The 22,002-nt window shown below is 34.0% G+C and overlaps 1 protein-coding gene across 1 annotated transcript; it reads left to right on the forward strand.

Annotated features, from left to right (window-relative positions):
- Positions 1-7,636: 7,636 nt before the first annotated feature.
- LOC129902784 (uncharacterized) lies at positions 7,637-14,229 on the forward strand. Its single transcript, XM_055978185.1, has 3 exons — positions 7,637-8,329; positions 12,702-12,889; positions 13,099-14,229. Exons 1-3 carry the CDS (start codon positions 7,741-7,743, stop codon positions 13,633-13,635), a joined length of 1,314 nt encoding a protein of 437 aa, XP_055834160.1. The 5' UTR covers positions 7,637-7,740; the 3' UTR covers positions 13,636-14,229.
- The last annotated feature ends 7,773 nt before the right edge of the window (positions 14,230-22,002 follow it).

The raw sequence follows: 22,002 nt of genomic DNA on the forward strand, positions 1-22,002 counted from the left end.
AGTAATAGCAAATTATATAACCAAACATCATTTTTCAAAAAAAAAAATCAAAATTTTCCTAAATATATTTATGCTCAAACGACACCAAGTGAGTTTTGCCCCTTTTGGCAATGTGAGGTCGCAACTCTTCTGTATTTCAAGGTCTTTCCCAATAACTAATAAAATCAACGCCACTTAGGGATAAGCAAATAATACAATTTTTTTTGGGAAATCCTTGTTGGGAGATATTTATTAATAATTCAATTTTTAATTTAATCAATATAAAAATATTCATATAATTATATATACGCAATTTTTATAAAATAGAAATAGTAGAAAAAATAGAAGTGCATCACAAATTTTCACGTTAGTCACTTTTGTTTAAGATAGAATTGTTCGAAATTTCTTATAAAAATTCGTGCAATAAATTGCAGGAATAACATTTATTGTATGTCTTTGTCACAATCAAATCTAAATTGAGAAGAGGGAATATAATAGAGTACTATGTTTTGTAGAGAAGAAAGAAGGTGTCACAAAAGAAAGGCAAAGAGGCTAGTTTGTGTTGTTTATGACCAAAAGTAATACTAAAATTTAGAAAATAGGATTAGAAAAATTACATGTTAAAGTCGTCGTTATATAATTAGAAGTAATACAATAATTTAAACATAATCTTATTAGGCTAACCATTAATCAAAATTAATAAAATCGCAAATCGAATCAATAATTCAATAATTTTTTTTACAAAATCGTTAAAAAATTATCAACTCAATAACTTAATACCAATAATCCAATAATATTTTTTCAATTAGGAAAAATTACCTATCTACACATCATTTGTACCATATTTTCTATTATTCTCTACCATTCTAAAATATTACAAAAATCCCTCTTTTCCCCCTAAAATCTCACTGATCCAGATACATAACTCCTCAACTCCATTCTACACGTTTTTCTTCCTATTTTCACTCCTTCAATCTCTTCCTATTTTCACTCTCTCAATCTCAGTAGTTATTTCCCACAATTTCAAATTTGTTCTCTCTCCAGTCAATCTATATCAATTTCCTCAAGGTAGTTTTTCTTCTTCACTATATTTTAGTTCATTGATTTTTTGTTCTATATTTTAAAAAAAATATTCATCTACAAAGTTTTGATACATATGGATGAAGGTCATTTTTTAGTATTTGAATTACCCATATGCATCACTTAATATTGGTCGTGTTTATGATTCTAATGACGATGATTTTCTTGAAAATAGATCCAAACGATTGCACGGTTGATTATCAATGAAGAATTAGAGTGTGGAAAAGGCGAAGTCAAAAAAGGATATACCTTCAACTTCTAAAGTGAATGTGGAAAAAAATTCCAAAAAAAAAAGTAGAAAAGTTGGATCTGCAATTTGTCGCCCTACACTACCTAAGGTATTGATTTTTGGTGTATTTACTTTATGTTGATTTCTAATTTTGTCTATGTTAGTTTCTTCAATGTTCTGATACATTACACATACAGGAAGAGAACCATTAAGCAATGTATCACGATTTGAATTCAATGATTAGTCAAGAAGGATGCATCTTCGTTTTCAAAATCGATTGTGGGAAAAACGCTCCAAAAAAGGAGAAAAATATCAAGTTGTTGGTGACTTCCGGTAAGGACTTTGGGTCTAGATCCATGAGTGAAGCCATTGTTGAAAGTGAAAAAAGGCTACGAGAGTTGATACAGAGCAAAGGAGAAAGTGTCAAAGAATTTTTTTATCATTTTTTTTAATTTTCAATAGATCAGATTGTTTTTTTTTTCTTTAATTTTTGGTTGTTATCTTTTTCTGATACATATGTGTTCTAATTTTTAATATATCTAGTTGTTTTTGTTTCTTAAATTAATGTATAATGCCTTCGTTTCAATATTATGATACATTATAATTTTATCATGCACAATGTATCGTGTTCAAATACTCGTTTTGATACATCAGCTTAATTTATTAAAATACAAATTAGTATGTACCATGTTCATACCTATACTATTACAAATTTCGTTATCTTTTTAATACCAGATACATACGCTCAAACTTATTCAACAAGAAAACTATGTATTTATAGACATTATCAAATATTATTATTGATACTTAAACACTAACGTTTTATAAAAATATCAGTTTATATCATATTCATATTTATGTATATGACATAATATTGATAGAGCAACTGGTTGATTTATTTATTTGATTTGATTTTTTATTGTTAATTTTTTTCTGATATATATGGGTTCTCGTCTATTTTCATATCTCAATTAGTGTGCCTGATGCCTTTAATTATTTATCTGAAACATAATTATTACAATCTGTATAATTTATCATGTATCAGTTGTTGTTATGTATTTGTAGTTTTTAATTTTTGTTCAGACTTATTCAAAGTAGAAAGTTATGTGTATGCACACATTACCCAATAAAGACACTTGATACATAAATCTTAATGTTTTATAGCTACAACATTGTAAATCAAATTAATTGATATGTACATGATACATAATATATATCAAATTCAACAGTTTTTAAATTTTATTACATGTATCATATACATATCAACTCACCACTGTGTTATGTATCACACACAAAAAATGTTATTGAAAACAATTACATGTATAAATTTACCTTTTATAAAATATAGTATTTCTCAAACAAAATAAGATATATAAATAATAACGTATCATGCACTAATTTTTTGGGCATGATACATAAATTCAAACTTATACTAAATGTATCTGGTACATAGAAACTGTTACACAGTAATCTATCAATCTCAAACCTAACATCTTGTGAGCAACAATTACTTATTTAATGTATCTAGTAAAAATACAGTTCTTAACAATTTAAACAAAATACATACATATATATATATATATATATAGTAATGTATCATAAAAAATCTATCCATCTCGAAAACACAATTCAAAAAACGATTACATAACATTATAAAAGGTATGGATTATCCATCAAAGTTATGTATCTCTTCATCATTTTTGTCTCTTGTATCAATGCATAACGGATACATTGAAAATTCAGGCTCTTGTTTCGTCACCTCAACATACAATTTTACTCGTATGTCATTCCTAATGATCATTGGAGATGAATTACCTCTGCGATGTGTTGGATCTCCAAATTTTCCTCAACTCATCGATCTCTAATTCAGCTGAAATTGCTTATTTGAGATTCATGAAAGAAATTATTTGTCGAACAACTATTTCATCACTTTTGTATCGTTCATATCTCACTTCACTTTTCCAGATTCCGGAATATCTTAACAAGATAGATATATTCATGATGTATCATCTATTATTTTCAATTTTTTTGAATATGTTACGATTTGGAAGAGGATTGAGAGAAAAAAATTGAATTTTGAATTGTGTGAACCTATTATGATTTCGGAGAGAATTGAGAGATGAAAATTTGAAATTTGAGTTGTTTGAATCTGTTAAGATTTGAGAGAGAATTGAGAGAAGAAAGTTTAATAATTGAATTGTTTGAATCTGTTACCACTTTTTGTTAGATTGATATCTTTTTGTTTTGCTTAATTGATGGAATTTTTAAAAATTGAATTGTTTGAATCTGTTACCATTTTTTATTAGATTGATATCAATTTGTTTTGCTTAATTTATGGAATTTTCTATTCTCCCCCCTTTTAGCGTAACAACTTGTTATATTATGTATCTGCATCCGAAAGTTATAAAAATAAAAGGATTATTGTAATTAAAAAAAAGAATAGGGATAAAATGTAATTTGCTCATTACACCATGTGATTCCTAAAATTTTTACTTTTTTTTAATTAAAGATGGGCTCTAAGGCCCTATTATTGAAAAGCAAGAACATTTATTTACAAGGGCCTGGTCCAAAAGTGACCCGGCCCAAATCAAAATTAGAAACCAATCATATATTTTTTTTGATTTTTGTTTCGATTTGATTTATCTGTTAAATTATTTTTGCACACCCCTACCCAAAAATAAGTTTGCTCCCATCTCTCTCTTGTATATGAAATTGAATTCATTGTTTTTTGATTTTCTAGTATGTGTTAGTATCCACCGATTGAATTTTTAGTAATTGAGATTCACATCATATATTACTAAATAAAAAAGGGAAATACTAACTATATGATCAATATGCCTAGATATAATAATAACAATATATAGAGAAAAATCCACTAATAGATTCTAACGAGAATATAATATACGCATAACTTATGAGGGAAAAGGCATAAGTTCACTCCTGAACTTGTCCCGAAAAGTCAATTACACGCTGAAATTATCATGACGACCTATTACATACTTATTCTTGTTGAAAGTGTAATTAATACTACCCCAGGACTGATGTGTAGATAAAATTAAATATATATAAAAAATAGGCGTGTTTGAGTCAAAAATAAAGTTAAAATATATTTTAAATTTACCCTCACTGTAACACCCCGACTTTTCAAAATGTCTAAATTAGCTCATACCTTCACGACAAGACAAGAGAGTGATTAATAAATTAAAATTATGTGGTATGTCACATTTTAAGTGTTCAAGGTGCGTAACTTAAGTTTTGAAGTTTTGTAGGATGCAAAATATCTCTGAGGTTTTCTCCCAATACATAAAGAGTTATGAGGCTCGTAACCTATCAAATCGAAGGTCTACGAGTCTAGTTTCCAACGTATCAAACCGTCATCAATACGACTTTAGAATAGAGAGATATTCACGTTTTTGTAACACTGCACAAGCAGGCATGTGAAGCGGCCCCCTAAGTCGGTGGAACTTTAGATATATATCTTCTTCTTCATTTTTTTCAGTAATGAACCAGAAAAACCTTCAAACCATTTCATGGATCACTCATATTAGTTAGTTTCTTGACCTAAGTCCGTGATGGAAGTTGTTCTACTCGTTGAGCTCGTCATCGTGGTATAATTTATTTTATCAATTTCATAGCATATCACACTTTGGTGTTGGGGAAGCAAGGTTTTGGCCATATTTTAAGGGTTTTAGGTGTATTACGAGCTTAAGATCAAGGTAAGACCTTTCTTTTATTGTTTCTAACTTTAATTAGCTGCAAAGAGTAATTTGCAATAAAAAATCATATCTTTTGTTGGATTGTTGTGGTACCTTATATTTGTGAGCTGATTGTGAACATGTCATGTTGTAGTATTAGGGAGGAATTTGGAAAAAAGTCAATAGGACATGTAAAGTCATCAAAAAAGGTATGTTAAGGCTATTTCCTTCTTTCAACATGTTTTCGTAAAGCTTAGAGGCAATATGAGAAGATGTTGTTATCATTGTTATACTTGTAGGCAAGATTGTTGGTTGTTGGATGCCTGAGTAGTTGTAATCCTCTCTTTTCAGAATTCATATTATGTTAGTAGTAGCCCTATCTTCGACACAACTTAGAAATTATTTGTATAGGTTGCTTATAGCTTAATTACTCGGCTTTAGCCTATTGAATGGTTATTTTTTTCCTTGGGGCTATTTTGGTTAGCTGCAGGAATGTGATCGTTGCCTAAAAGGGCTATATGTTGCCTACAGAGCTATTGTGTTGTCTAAAAGAGCTATGAGTTGCCTACGGGGCTATATTAATGCATGAGAAGGCTATATGTTGCATACGGGGATATGTTGTTTCCAAGAGGGCTATGAGTTGACTATGAGGTTATATTAATGCCTAAAAGGGCTATGTGCTACCTACGAGGCTATATTATTTCCTAAGAGGGCTAGGGGACTACCGATAGGTGTGTATAAATCGAATTGGCACCTTCTAGGCTTATGGGTGCCTAGGTAGGTGGCGTTGATTGATATTTGTACCTACCGAGCTTATGAAGGCTTAGTCATGTTATTGTTTGATTATTTTTGGTATGTTTAGATTCTAAATAGGTTAGTGCTCTTATCTTAATCGTGATTGATTTATCTGATTACTCTCAGTATATTATGATACCTACTCATAGTTTATCGTCTTTCATACTCGGTATATTATTTCATACTGATGCCCCATTTCCTGGGGGCACTACATTCATGCATGTAGGTCCTGACGGACGACTGGATAGACCTCCTTAGCAACAGAGTTGACTTCTAACAGGTTGACTAGCCCCTTTCTTTCAAAGATATCAGAGTTTGGAGGTTTGTTAGCTTTAGTTGTAGATATTCTATTTGGGTAGGCTGGGGCTCTGTCCCACTAAGCTTTACTACTCTTAGAGGCTTGCTGACTAGTGTGTGGGTTGTATAGCTACGTTATGGCCATATTGGTCTAGTTTGTTGGGTTACTGAGGCTTGTTAGTTGTTTGATGCATTATCATTATATATACCTGCTCTTAGTTTTGGTATAGACATTATGGTGGCCTCGACGACCCAATTAAGAATTGTGTGTTAGGTTGCTATTACTTTATATGAATTGTTAGGAGTATCTGTTTCGTTTATAGGGTTGTTGACAAGGACCTTGCTGGCTGAGGACGTGATTTTAAGCCGAGATATACCTGTTTGTATCCTTGATTATGGGTGGCTGTCATGCGTTAGTAGCAAATGATTCTGGAGGGTCGGCTCGGGCCTGAGATTTGGCATTAGGTGTCAATTGCGCCCCTTGAGTTTGGAGCGTGACCCCCCCTCTATTACTTCTTCTTCATGTTGTCCTTCTCTTATTCTCCTTCACACTTCTTCTCTTTCATTTTTTTCTTATCACAATTTTACAATCTCTCACTTAATTTCATCACAACCTGAGAAATTTCTCACTAATTTTGATGAATTCCATGATCTGAATTAACTTTCCAACCTATTATCCATCCGTCGAACCTTAATCGAAAAAATCCATTCTTGCATATTCCTTTGAACAAAATAATCAGTTTAGGATTTTTTATGAACTTTAAACTTTTGAATAACAATTACACGGTATTTTTCTTCAACTTCAGAGGAAAACAACAATCGAAAAGACATTGATAGCTGTTGACATAGATTTAAGTGTTGATTTAGTTGCTAGAGTGGTAAAGAAGAGAATTTACATGGTGCTTCAATGACTTCAATTGGATTAACATAGAAGATTAAACTGGATAAAGTTATTGATTGGCTTTGCTAATTTATGTATCAATAATGGAGGAAGAAGAGAATTCTATTGTGGGTTGTTTTCTTGAAAAAAAGAAGAAGTTATTTAGTTATTCTGGTGAGAAAGATTAGAGAAAATAAAGACAATTTATGTATGAATAATGGAGAAAGAAGAGAATGATATTGTAGGTGGTTTTCTTAAAAACAAAAATGAAGTTACTCAGGTGAGGAAGATGAGAGAAAATAAAGGCAAAAATGGAGTTATTGAGGTGAGGAAGAAGAGAAAAGATAGATGCAAAAATGGTTGGGAAAAAATGAAGAAAAAAAAACGCCTGTAGGCTTGCTCAGATATGACAGGCATGTGCATACTATGCTATATTGGATGAATGATTTTGTATGTTTGAAGATGATATTAATTACACTTTCAATAAAAAAAATATGTAATAGATTGTCATCATAATTTAAATGTGTAATTGACTTTTTGGATAGGTTAATTTATGTTTTTTCCTTTTTAACATGACTAGATGCGGGTCCCAAATCCACGTCCTAACAATACCAAACTTGAAAGAAAAACAAAAAAAAAAAGGGGGGCAAATCGACCATCAATCATCATCACCTACTGCAATTTTATATTATTTTATTTTTCAATTTTCAAAATTCAAACAAACTCTCCTTCCTCCTCCTTCTTCCTCGATCCAATCATATACGGTAGCTTCTTAAAGCTTAGCCATGTCATGGCTTGCTCGTTCCATAGCCAACACTCTCCGTCTCGACGACGATGATGACGAAGAAGTAGAATTTAAACGCAACTCCCAAAACGACGTCGTAACGCGTGTTGCCAACTCATCAACTGCTTCTCACGTCGTTGACGAAGATACATCTACCTACGAAGAAATCGATTTAGATGAACGATCCAACAACGATAATGATCACCGTTCCGATGATGATGATGATGATGATCTGAATCGCGGCGTGAAGGAGGATTTATCTGAACTGAAAGAAACCCTAACGCGTCAATTATGGGGAGTGGCTTCATTTCTCGCTCCACCACCTCCGCCATTACCGCCGGGGAAATCGGATCTGTTTGCTGTGGATGGGGATCGGATTGAGAAATCCGGGTTGATTGATGGATCGGAGGAGGAAGAGGGGGAATATGTTGGAGATGGTAGTGATTATTTTGAGAATTTGGATGAAGTGGAGGAGAGTGAAATTGATGCTGTTGGAGTGACAGAGGAAGTTTTAGCTTTCGCTACTAATATAGCTCATCATCCGGAGACTTGGTTGGATTTTCCTTTAGCTGATGAGGAGGAATTTGATGGTTTGTATATCTTCCTTGAGCGCTGCTACTCATTTTATGACATTTTTGGTTTTGGCTGAAATGTTAATTAATTGTTTAGGTTTTGGTTTAAGATATTCTTAAAACACATGGTACATACACTGTATGAAATTTGATTAGGATGTGAGTTGTGTCAACTTCAGTAGCGGTGTTATGGGACACTCTGGATGTTGCTCTGCTAGTTTGAGTCCCAATTTTAGAAGTTCCAACGAGCACATGTTACACTTTATTGATTAAGGAGGGTGATCCTTTGGCTCATTTTAAGCCGGGAAGAAAATTTAGGGCTTAGCATAGTCTAGTAGTGCCACTGATTGAGAATATAGGCAGTAATATCGTGTATAGAGGACTTTTTCTTTTGTAGTCTAGAAATTATGTGAAGTAGTAAACTTGAACTTCTAGACACGCTTGATAAGTGTATCATCTGGTTTATTGCTGTTTGTGAAAGTTTTTGCTTTGGTCTGATTAGGACTTATCATATATCCAATTACGACGTTCAATAATGTGTCTGGTCAGTCCTAAGATGTGGGAATAGGAGTCGATCGATAATTTTGTTGTGTAAGAGGAAGTACGTTTTTCGAGAACTTATAGGAGTTGAAGTAAAGCTTGAATTTTGTTTTTGTTCGAGTAAAGTTACAGGAGTCAGTTTTAACTAGAACCTAGAACTTTTAGCTTTTAAAGTTTTTGAATTTATGACTAACCGTACAACTCTGTTATGCCAAACTTGCACCTATGTGCAAAGTTCTTGTTTTGTTGTGAGTAGTCTGTATTGCCCCTTACAAAAGCTTAGCTCAAAGGTTTTGTCGTCTTCTTTACGTGTAAGGACCTGAACTATACATGTGTCATTTCGCCGATGTTGAACACTTCATGCTTGAAAATATATGGTAATTTAATGAAATCATTCTATTCTCTTTCTGCGTTTATGCGTTTACTGAGCGTTTATGCTTTTACTGAGCCAAGGGTCTCCAGGAAACAGCCGTCCTACCTTGGTAGGAGTAAGATCTGCGTACATTCTACCCTCCCCAGACCCCATGTTGTGGGATTTCACTGGGTTGTTGTTGTTGTTGTTGTATTCTATTCTCTTTCTAATAAACTGGAGGAAACTAACATGTGATTTAATCCCATAGCTGCACCCAGTCGCCCACCCAAAACACACAAAAGAATAACTACTAAAATTAAAAAGAAAACCAAGAGAGAGAGAGTGAGAGAACTAAAATGGGAGAAGTCCTCTTCCTCCTTCCTGGGCTAGATTTCATAAGAATACTCGGAACTGTTGAAGTTATGTCTGTGCTACACCTACAAGCTAGCAAAGAATGTTTGTGCTACTAGCAAGCAAAGAAAGTAGGGAGATAGATGAATCAAAAGCTCCCAGCATAACAGAGTAACAGGGTTCCTCAAGATGGTCTTCTTGAAGAAAGCATGAAGTGTGTAGTTTGAATATAATGCAAAATTCAACAGCAGAGATACCTTGCCCTGCATATTAGGAAGTGATCGTATCTTTCAATATCTGATAGTAGTTTCATGCAAGACCAAAACTGAGTACTTAGAGTATAAATTCGGTGTTGTGTTAGATGAACCGGATGTGGAAGTGAGGCTTGCTACACAACCTATTCCCAAGAGAGAAAGTTTTAAGTATCTTGGGTCTGTACTCTTGGGTAGTAAAGACATCGACAGTGATGTCACACATCACATTGGGGCGGCATGAATGAAATGGAGGTTTACCTCTGGAGTCTTGTGTGATCAGAAGGTACCACCTAAACTTAAAGGGAAGTTTTAAAGAGTGTTGGTTAGACCGTCCTTGTTGTATGGGGTGGAGTGCTAGCCAGTCAAGAACTCACATGTTTCGAAGATGTATGTTGTAGAGATGAGCATGTTGAGATGTATGTGTGGGCATATAACAAGATTAAGAATGAAGTTATCTGGGAGAAGGTAGGAGTGGCCTATGTGGTGGACAAGATGAGGGAAGTGAGGCTGAGATGTTTTGGACATGTGCAAAGGAGGTGCGTTGATGTTCCAATGAGGAGGTGCGAGAGGCTGGTTGTAAGGGGTAATCGGAGGAGTAGAGGTAGGCCGATAAAATGTTGGATAGAGGTGATTAGACAGGATTTGACGCACTTTATATTACGGAGGACATGGCTCTAGATAGGAAGGAGTGGAGGATGCGTATTAAGGTATAAGGTTAGTAGGGGTGAAGTGATATCTTGCCTTATGTTGTGTGTTGTTTTTCGATTATCACACTATTTTGCTGTTGTTATTGTTTCTTTCTTGTAGACCTTACATTGCCTTTCTTATTGACGGCTATGCTTTCTTCATTGTTTCTTCTTTTACTTGGGTCTGATGTACTTGAGTCGAAGGTCTTTCGAAAAGTAACTCTCTACTCCTCAAAGTAGTGGTAAGCTCTGCCTATACTCTACCATCCCAAACCCCACTTAGTGGGATTTCACTGGGTATGTTGTTGTTGTAGTTTCGCGCATTATATTTGCATTTATAGAAAGGCTTTCTTGATCCGTATTCTTGCTGCAACTTAAACAAATTTCCTCCTAGAAGAGCAATAACTACAATCAATACAAGTGCACCCTAAATTTACTAGGAACAACTTGTGTAATAGAAATCCAGTTCTTGCAACAAACCTTCAGCAGCAATTTTCTAGAAATGGGGTGAAAAAGATTAGAATGAGTATAGTGAACAAGGTGAGCTACACAAAAATTCTGAGTGTTTGCTGTGACTTGTACTATCAAGAGAGGTTTGTTGTTACAGTTTTCTCAGAGAGGAGGGGGGGGGGGGGCAACTTTTGTTGCCATAATACAAGCACCATCCATTGAAAGAACTTCTTTGGGCGCCCATGGGCCATGGGTGTGGCCTATTGGTCAATGAAGAGGATGCAAATCTTGACTGAGACAAAAAACACTAGTTGATTTTTCTCATCTGTCTATCTTTCGTGGGAAGAGTTACTTGGAAGTGTTCTGGTGGGAGTTAACAGGTAGTTGGTGGAATTGTCGAGGTGCACACAAGTTGGACCGAACATCAATGCTCACAAAAAAAATAGTGAATTGTTATAAACAAGTAATGATTTGTCTTGTACATCTCATGGGGTCAAAATTAGAAAAAGAATAAAAGAAGAGATGATAACTTAGAATGGAAGTGGAAAAAAAGAAGCCTATAAACAATAGACAATTTAAATAAACACAAATTTTGACGCAAGTAAAGGCAGTGTTTGGTGCAGATTGGGTACTTCTATTGAAAGTGATGGTCTCAAATTGGTTGACAACCTTTTCACAAAGATTAATAATTTATAGAAGACGACTTGGATGATTTTTTTTATTTGAGTTCGGTAGAAGTATGAAACTTTTTAGAATTTGAAAATGTGAAATCGGTCTCATATCAAATTCACATTATATAACACTGTAATGCATGTTGAATGACATATTGAATGTGTTAGACTGTGCCATTTAAGGGAAGAGGTCATTCTTCTTAGGCGGACTAAAATAAGAAGTAGGTCCACTTAAATTGGGAGAGGAGCTTATAGCACTCCTTAAGTTGATTATGCAGTTGTTTGAAATAATTAAAACATCAAAGCAGTTACATATTACGCCATTGTCTGGATGGAGGTTTTGATTTTCTTCCAAAGATCAAGTAGTCAAGATAACCGCCTTTAGTAGATAGTTTTTATAACTTCTTTTGTTTGTAGGAATTCGTATCTGGTACGTTTTAAATCACATAGCATGTGATAGAGTTGAGAGCGCACGAACCACAAAGTTTTACTTCATCTTTGGCATGTGTATTTTGTAAGTACCGTTGAAAGAAAATGTTAAAGTCATAGCTACAAACTTTATCTGACCGAAAATATCACATAAAAGTTTTAATTTGTATGGTTAAATGAATTTATACTTTCAGTTTTGTGAACATTGTGTAAAATTTTACTCCCTCCATCACAATTTTTATGGCATTCTTCCTATTTTGGGACGTGTTAGAGTGTTCAACGCCGTTTTAAAATTAGTATTAGTATAGACAACTTGCACATGTTCAAATTCATCTAACTGTTCAATTTTAGACTTTGATACGATATTTTCTCTATCAAACTAACTCAGTAACATGTTAAGCTGCATATCCACTCAATATTGTCAAAAAAAAAATGTGACGAAGAGGGAGTTTCTGATATTACATGTCTTTATTTACGTTTTGAAATATCATTATTAGTGTGCGATATCAATTTGTGCGGAGTTAATACTTGGTAATCATGCAGCAAAGGAAAACTTTTTAAGGCATATATTGTTTGATACTATTTTGTCACTTAGTAGTGATGATTATGGGATCTTAAGGTGAAGATTTACATTGATTTTCTCTCTCCTTTTTTTAGATTTTGAGCTCTCTGATGCCCAACAGAGGCATGCATATGCTGTTGAACGTCTAACGCCGAGACTAGCTGCTCTCAGATTCGAACTTTGCCCTGCTCATTTGAGTGGTGGTTTCTTTTGGATGGTCTATTTTGTTCTGCTTTACTCAAGACTGAAAAAGCATGACGCTGAGCTTTTGTCTACACCTCAGGTTTGTTAATATTGCGCTGCCTGATTACAGAATCATTATTGCATTGCGTTACACATTCCTGATGAGAATATTTTTTCCTTTTCCTGGGGTAGAGAGAACTAATAATAGGGGGTATCTGGAAAGCAGTTTCAGAGATGCAACTTCTATATACAAGACCTTTGATTACATGAGCTATCTATCGCACTAATTTTATTTTGTCATTTCTTTAGCTTGTAGAGGCAAGGGCTATGTGGATGCAAGAGCTGCAAAAGAAATCAAAACCAGAGTCAGATTGGTTTGGCATAGGCGCCTTTCAAGCAAAAGACAGCACATATTCACCACGTGGAGACTTTGAATCCAACTCATCTGAAGATGTTCACTCTAGATATGTTGTGGTCCCAAAAACATTTTCTTTTGAACCTTCAACTTGCCACACCACTTCGGACACTGAAACCGAGAAACACTCAATTGAAAATACAGAGATCAAATTTATTGACAAGGCAGTTATTGAAGAAGATCCTTCAAGCATAATCATTGAAAAGGAAGTGGTAACTGGTCCATCTTTTAAACCACCAATGTTCGATTATGATGAGCATGAGGATGACTGGCTGAAAGACAATTCAGAGTTAGAGGGTTACACAGGTTCTTCTATTGTGAATGAGGAGGATGTTTCGTTTAGTGATCTTGAAGATGATACTGATTGTACAATGCCTATAAAACCCAAATCAGTGTCAATAGATTATAGCACAACACTTAATGTCTCGTGAATTTATCTTCAGCTGCCAGGAGATTCATATTTAACTTAAGAGTGAACCCATCCGCATGTCAACCTCTGTGTACTCTGGAGCTCCTAGCAGAAAATTCTAATTCTCAATTTCTCCATGGTTCAGGCATGATAGGCTGCATCTTTAACCTGTTCTGGCTTGCAGAAGTTAGCACTTCATGAGTTGTGTAGTGATTGTGCAATGTCCACTTCTCGTGGTTGTCACTAGTTGGCGTTCTGAATGTTTGAGCCTTTGAGGTTGGTCATCCCAGATTCTCATCGTCTCTTGAACCTCACAAAATTGATCAGAAGATGCTTCTTTACTTGCACAGTATCCATCTCCATTTTTTGTGTGTGTTTTGAGGTCATAGCTTAATCTTGACCTAGGGAGAGCATGATAGCTAATTCTCAAAACTCTGTTTGTATTTGTACATATACATGATTGTCTCTTACAGCTTTTACCGTGCCCTGTAACAAGGTAACGGATATAGTGGGGGGTGTCATATAAGGAAGTGTGACATCTCTCTCCCAGGAAAAGAATATTTTTGTTATTGCATATTGAAGAATATCCCAATTTGGCTTGTTCATCTTTCGTCAAGTCTTCTTGAAAATGCATCTATCCTGTTATCATGCATCTGTAGGCCTGCTCTTCTTACTATCAAAGATGTAACTGTGAATGAGAAGAGAATGAAACTTTTTCATGTCTCTTTTGCTTTTATCTATCATTCCTTCAAATTGGTAAAACATAAGAATCATACTGTTTATTGGAAACAACTTCTTTATCTTCACAAGGTAGGGGTAAGGTTTGCGTAACTCCATCCCTTAGACCCCACCTGTTGGGTATGTTGTTTGTTGTAGTAAGAATCACAGTTTGCATTTCATTTATACTGAATGTTCTCACTATCCATGTCACGACCCGATTTTTTAGGTCATGATGACACCTAGTATAACCCACCAATAGGTAAGCCAACCCGTCAACCCGGAACTTCAAATATTGGGTTTGAGGGCAGAAACTAAACAAGAGTGGCGAATTATAAAAATAAGCAGAAAGAATAAGCGGAAGAACCAAAACATGATATATACAACTAAAGATCCCTCCTAGAACCTGGAAGTCACAAGTATAGAGCTGCTACAAAATAAAAGACGAGTACAAGTCTCGAAAGTGGACCGAAAATATATACAACAATTGGCTAGTCTCATAAGGCAAAAGACAAGCCATCCATACTGAAGGAGACAGAAATGATCCAAAAATGTCAAGTGTTCACCCTAGCCTCTGAAGCTGACTGCAACAGGCTCGATCTATCCACGTCGGTAGTTGGTGTTCGGTCCTACATCACGAAAGTAGATGTAGAGTGTAGTATGAGTCCCAAGACAACAAGTACCCAGTAGGCATCATAAGCCGACTGAGAAGAAAAGGTGAAAACAATATGAAAAAGAGGAATAAGCCTAAATAGGAATCAACATAAGCATCTAAAGTGAAAAGAGTACTATCTACGAGAGCTACAACTAACTATACCCAAATGGCCCCCATAAGCCCAAGGACACTCGTGCGCAAGTTAAATAAAAACCCAGACGAACCCTCATAAGCCCGTCGAGTACACAGAATAGCTACAACTACCAAGGCTAGGAACCAAGAATCTGCAATGTTAGAAACCGAAGAACTGTATCATTTACAAACCCAGAATCTCCAAGAGTCAATGAACTAAGGGTGCCTTAGGGGTCGAGGCCGGAACTGGGACCCAGATGCTCGCTCGAATGTCCAACATGGCCAAGGTCGGGATTGGGTACCCGAATGCTCGTCATAACACATTGGTGTGGTCGAGGTCGAGACTGGGTACCCGGATGCTCGCCGTAACACATCGATATGATCGAGGCCGAGACTGGGTACTCGTATGCTCGTCATACTAGCAAGCCGGTAGAGACCGGGGCTGGGTACCCGAATGCTCTTCGATAATTTAGAACTGAGGCCGGGACTGGGTACCCGGATCCTCACAGATAATTTATCCCATGGTGCCGAATATTCTTCTTCCCAACTAAGCTACAACAGTACCGAGGATCTCCTTCCCAATGTGTTAACTAATATGCCGCCAAAACTTGAGCCGAATCCGAAGTCAAATGGTCACAAAATCTAGTATTGTCGACGCATCTCAAAGTCATGGTTATACCTAGTTATGGATGAGGGTGTTATTAAGAGCAAGGGTATTGCCTAGCTAATGCCAAACTATCAGGCACTAGCCCGCTACACCATCCTACAAGAATCTAAGTTCACCGGAGCGACGTCGGAGCATCTAAAGCAAGTTTACATCCTATACTAAGCCAACAAACTCCATAATATCAACAACATTCTCATTCAACTCTCCTTACAATACTAACAAATAACAACAAGATACACATGCTTCCAAATACCCGAAAAACTAGATAAAAAGCCTAAAGCATGATTTCTAACACCAAAGATATACAATTAAGCTATCCAACCCAAATTTCAACTATTTCAACATGCTTTCACACATTCCAACTCAATCTAAAGAAAGAAAAATTGTAGCCTATCTGTAGGATAAATACGCGAGCTCCAAATTACTGTGCTAGAACTTTTTCCTTACGAACGGCCTTGAAACACTGTCAAGCTGTCAAAAACAAAACCACAATGTTGATAAGGTCGTTTAGACATTAATTTCATATTTTTTTGGAGACGGACTAATTTCGGGGTCTAAAACGGAAAATGTGGGACCTACATACAGAATTTTGAATTTGACTCCAAAAACAGGTTCTAAACGTCACCCCAGGCTCACAAATCAGATTTATAACACAATTCGGGGTGGGATACTACGCGGGACGAGCATGCAACCAAAACTCATGAATTCCAACTAAAAGACCAAAAATAACAGCATCAAAATCAGCTAATTTCGAAGAAACGAGACCCTTCCAACCTGAATAAATTACACTACAATGATTCTTGCGAAAAACCTCACATTCTAGCCTCAAAAATCATTCTAATCGGAGTTCATATGATAAAGTTATAATTCACCAAAAATCAACAAAAAGCAGCTCCAAAAACAACTAAATCAGTGACTAAACACGCATTTTTACCTCAAACGAAGCTTTCTTTCGCGTTTATGAGCTCACCAAGAGATTCCTCACGAAATTCTCTTGAATTTAGACCCTTGAATCATCAAATTTGGAGCTCTATAGCTCAAGTTATGGAGTTTTAAAGTTGAGACCAAACCCAAAAATGGTCTTGCTACTGCTACTGCAACAGATTTTGGAAAATTTCAAAATCTCCGACGGGATGCTCGAAATTTGTTCGAAATCTGATAAAAATAAATCAGATATGCTACCCCACTAAATTCGATGTTCCATAATCAATGGCCCGTTCTAAATTATCATACGGGGTCATTTTAATAAAAAGTGGATCCCACACCCAAGAGCCCTTCTGAGCCACATTCCACAACGGGCCTCGAGATTAGATCGAAAGCCTCGAAAAGTGAAAGAAGGGTCGGTCTAGACCAAAATCAATATTTCAAAACTAACCGCGCTGTCAAAATTTTTATTCGAGTGCGTTTTTCAAGAATGTTGACCAAAGTCAACCATAAGCTAACCTTCAAAGTCAAAAGCGTCAAATGGCCCCAAACTCGTATCGATTGCCTCGATAGTCATGCCAATTATGTTGCCAGCCTAATTTGGCTATTCCGGAGCTGATGGAACCCTCATAATTTGAATTTGGGGTTTCGTTGACCCGAAACTCGAAAAGTCGCAACTAAACCAACTTAGGCCTTCAAAATATCAAAACGGACTCGGGACCTCTAAAAATCCAACCAACATTTCTTCTAGACCAAAAATCATCTCCCGAATCAAACGGACTCATCGGAATTTCATTCCGAGCATCGAAACTCCAAAAGTTGACCAAAGTCAAACCTTAGCTTAAAATTCCTCAAATTCTCAACTAAAGTCCTCAAATCTTCATTACAACTCCAAAACTGATTCCGTAAAGTCTCATAAGCCAATTTGAACATTTTGGAGCTGTTGGAATCGACGGAATTCCGTTTCGATACCTGTAGCTCCGATTGACCTCAAATACCATTTTTTAATACTTAAAGCTTTTGAAAACTCAAAATTTCCAAAGACTTAGCTTTTCATAGGATTTTTTAAAAATCAACACCTAGTACCAATCAGAAATGACTCGGAGCAACTAAAAGAAGGGGTAAAATAATTATTTTACAAAAATGCCAAAAATGACCTTGAGGGTCATTGCAATCCACAACTCCTTTTGTGATTTTTACTTGTGATATAAAGAATCGTCAACCGGAGCAAGTTTAAAGTGAATCAAACATACAACAGTAGTTACACAAATTCTTCATTGAAAAAACAGCATAGATTTAAAAATGCACACTTCCGCAAAGAAAAGTTATACTTGCATACTTTTTTCAGTTTTTCAAGTTCATATGCTTAGTAACAAGGATCTGCAAACAAAATTAGTCAAAATATGTGCCATTGTCCCTTTGGGTTTGACAGTCTGTGTTATGAGTGACTATTTAACATTTTCCGGAGATAATTTTTTGTCTGTACTCGTCAATAGAAGCCCCCTCCCACACCTCCTATCAACCAAGAAGGGAGCAGCTCTATTCACCATTTGACTCTATTATTATTATGGTAAATCAGTAATAGGTAGTACTGTAAACATTAAAATACTTTGACAATTGCTTTATTAAAGTAAAATAAATTGAAGTTTCTAGGAAATTGTACTCATTTGTCTATTTGGTACAAGGAAATTGCATCTTATAGGAGATGTATTTTTTGTATAATTTCTAAAAGGATATACTCAATTTGAAATTGTACTAATCTAGTCCGAATTTGTTCAAGAAAGTAAACAAGGTATATTTGGACACGTCAAACGAATTGGGATGGAACAAATTTTTCGGGAACCAAATTTAGAAATTTTATATTCACTCTACTTTTACTTGATCACTATATTAAAAATAAATATTTAACTTTATTTATTCAATTTAAAAAATTAAAAAATAATTTACTATTTTATATCTATTTTACTTTTATTATTAATTACCATTTATTTCTCTACATTTAGATATTTTATAATAATTAAGGGTGATATAATATAATTACTATTTTATTTATTATTGCTTAACACCTTGCTTGGATGGTTGCTACCCATTGTATTATATTGTTAGTTTAAGTATCATGTTTTTTTTTATTGTTACTTAAATTTTATCGTAACGTATCATTTAAAGGCATCGATATGTAATGACGAAAAAGTCTCATTTTGTGTAACTATCGATTTGGTGTGATCATGTAGTTACCGTAATATTTTTTCTCATTTTTATTTTACTTATTTTTTAATAATCTTATTTTATTCTTTATCCTATCTTTTTATAGTAACTCTACCACGTACCCTAATTTTCTTGTAGGTTTATTATTCAAATTGTTGATCTATGATATTATGTTATGACGGAGAACGGTACCATCCAAAAATTGTACCTTTTTTTATGACGGTAGTGTTCGAAATAACTTTTGTGCATTTCGACTAATTCTACGGGATACCTACCACCTCCTACCAAAAACAGGTACCAGATAGCTCTGTCTAATTAGGCTAGGATGGATGGAAAGAATCACCTAATTATATTCTTTAAAATAATATAATACAATATAATCCAAATAAAATATAAAATATGTGTCAAGTTAAATATAAACAAGTAAGCATGGACGAAGTGAAAATCTCCAACTAACGTACTCCCTCCATTCTATTTTACCTGTCAAATTTTGACTTGACACATTTATTAAGAAACAATTATCGGTATAGTGAGTTTACCATTTTACCCCTATTAATTGATAGAATGTTAAATATATTTACTCACTATATTTTTCAAAGACATTAAGTCAATATTAATAAATTGATGATATAATAGAAAACAAAAAACTTGTCTTTTCTTGATTTGTCAAAATTAATATATATAAAAAAATCAAATTAAAAAATATTTAAAAAATAAATAAGAACGGAGGAAGTATTAATGACTCGAAGAGTAGGTAAGTTTCTTCAATGTTCTTTCATTTTTAAGTAAAACTTTTAGTATACTTTTGTTTTCTAGTACGAAATGAGCTAATTTCCCATCACTTGGCGTGGTTGTGTTGTTGTTTTTTGAAAAGAAGAAAGAGTTGAAAGGAGCATTTTCTCCCATATCCGAGAAATGAAAATAGGCTACTCTTTTGTACTTATAAAATGAGATTGACTTATTTAGTTTAGTACATCACTAAAAAATTAAATTTTTGTATACTAGAAGAGAGATTTAGTGATAATTCTCTTGAAGATCTTCTTGGGATAGTTTATTAGAAATTGAGGTGTGTGAGAAAAAATATTGTGCATTATATGGTATAATAATTTTCATATAGTGAATATTTTTCTGAATGATTCGTGGTTTTTCCCGCTTTGGATTTTCACGTTATATCTTGTTTTGTTTTTATTCTCTTTAATTTCTCTTTTTAATTAGTCAGTGTTTTTTTCTCAGCAAGTGATATCTGAACTTTTGGTGTGGAATAATTCTTTTTTTGAAATTTTAGTATCCTCTTCGTCAGATCTTCCACATCAGAAAAAAATTCTAAATTAGAATTCTTGTTTTCAAGCAGAATTTTCATTCTGGTGGAGTAGCAACTAATTTTACGGGATGCCTACCACCTCCCATCAAAGACGTGTACCAGATAGCTCTGTCTACTTAGGTTAGGACTGATGGAAAGAATCATCTAATTATACTTTAAAATAATACAATACAATATAATCCAAATAAAATGTAAAAATATGTGTCAAGTTAAATATAATCAAGTAAACATGGACGAAGTAAAAATCTCCAACTAATGTACTCCCTCCGTTCCTCTTTACTAATCAAATTTCGACTTGGCACACCTATTAAAAAAATAATGATTGGTAGAGTAAGTTTACCATTTTACCCCTATTAATTGATAGAGTTTTAAAACATATTACTCACTATATTTTTCAAAGACATTGAGTCAATATTAATAAATTGAAGGTATAATAGAAAAAAAAATTATTCTTTCTTGATTTATCAAAATTGATAATTAAAAAAAAAATTTAAAAAATATTTAAAAAGTAAATAAAAACGGAGGAAGTATTAATGACTAGAAGAGAGTAGGTAAGTTTATTCAATGCTCTTTCATTTTTAAGTAAAGCTTTTAATGTACTTTTTTTTTCTAGTACGAAATGAGCTAATTTCCCATCACTTGGCGTGGTTGTGTTGTTGTTTTTTGAAAAGAAGAAAGCGTTGAAAGGAGCATTTTCTCCCATATCCAAGAAATGAAAAGAGGCAACTTTTTGTGCTTATAAAATGAGATTTGCTCATTTGATTTAGTATATCACCAAAAATTTAATTCTTTACATACTAGAAGGGAGGTTTAGAGATAATTCTCTTGAAAATTTGCTTGAGAATAGTTTTTAAGAATTAGGGTGTGTGAGAAAAAATATTATGTATTGTAGGGTGTAATAATTTTTATATAGTGAATATTTTTCTGGGTGATCTGTGATTTTTTTCGTATTGGGTTTTCACATTATATCTTGTGTCTTTTTTATTCTCTTTAATTTTTCTATTATTATTTTTCTGCTTAAAAGCGGTCCGGAAGAGATAGAAATTAGTCAATATTAATAAATTGGGGATATAATAGAATATTTTTTTTTATCTTTTCTTGATTTATTAAAATTGACAAATAAAAAGAGAAATCAAATTAAAAAATATTTAAAAAGTAAATAGGAACGGAAGGAGTATCAATGACTCGAAGAGTAGGTAAGTTTATTCAATGCTCTTTCATTTTTAAGTAAAACTTTTAATGTACTTTTTTTTCCTAGTATGAAATGAGCTAATTTCCCATCACTTGGCTCGGTTGTGTTGATGTTGTTTTTTGAAGGAAAAAAAAAAGAAACAGTTTAAAGGGGCATTTTCTCCCACATCAAAGAAAAGAAAACGAATTGTTCCTATACTTATAAAATGAGATTTATTCATTTGGTTTACTACATCACTAAAAATTCAATTCTTTATATAGTAGAGAGGTCTAGAGATAGTTCTCTTGAAAATCTCTTTGAGAATAGTATTTTAGAAATTGGTGTATGTGAGATTTTTTTTTTGTATATTGTATGGTATATGTTATAAATTAACTAACTTGACAATTTTATAAAGGAAGAAGAACAAGAGATTATGTATATAGAAAGTATTAATAGAGAGAGTAGTAATATAGAGAGAGTAATAGTAATTCTCTTCTTTTATGTGTTTTGTGTATTTTTACATTGAAGTTTAAGGCTATATTTATAGCCATATTTACAAGTGGAGGAAAATATTAGTGGAGAATTTACCCACTTAAA

This window comes from Solanum dulcamara, chromosome 9, assembly GCF_947179165.1.
Source record: "Solanum dulcamara chromosome 9, daSolDulc1.2, whole genome shotgun sequence".
Lineage (NCBI taxonomy): Eukaryota > Viridiplantae > Streptophyta > Magnoliopsida > Solanales > Solanaceae > Solanum > Solanum dulcamara.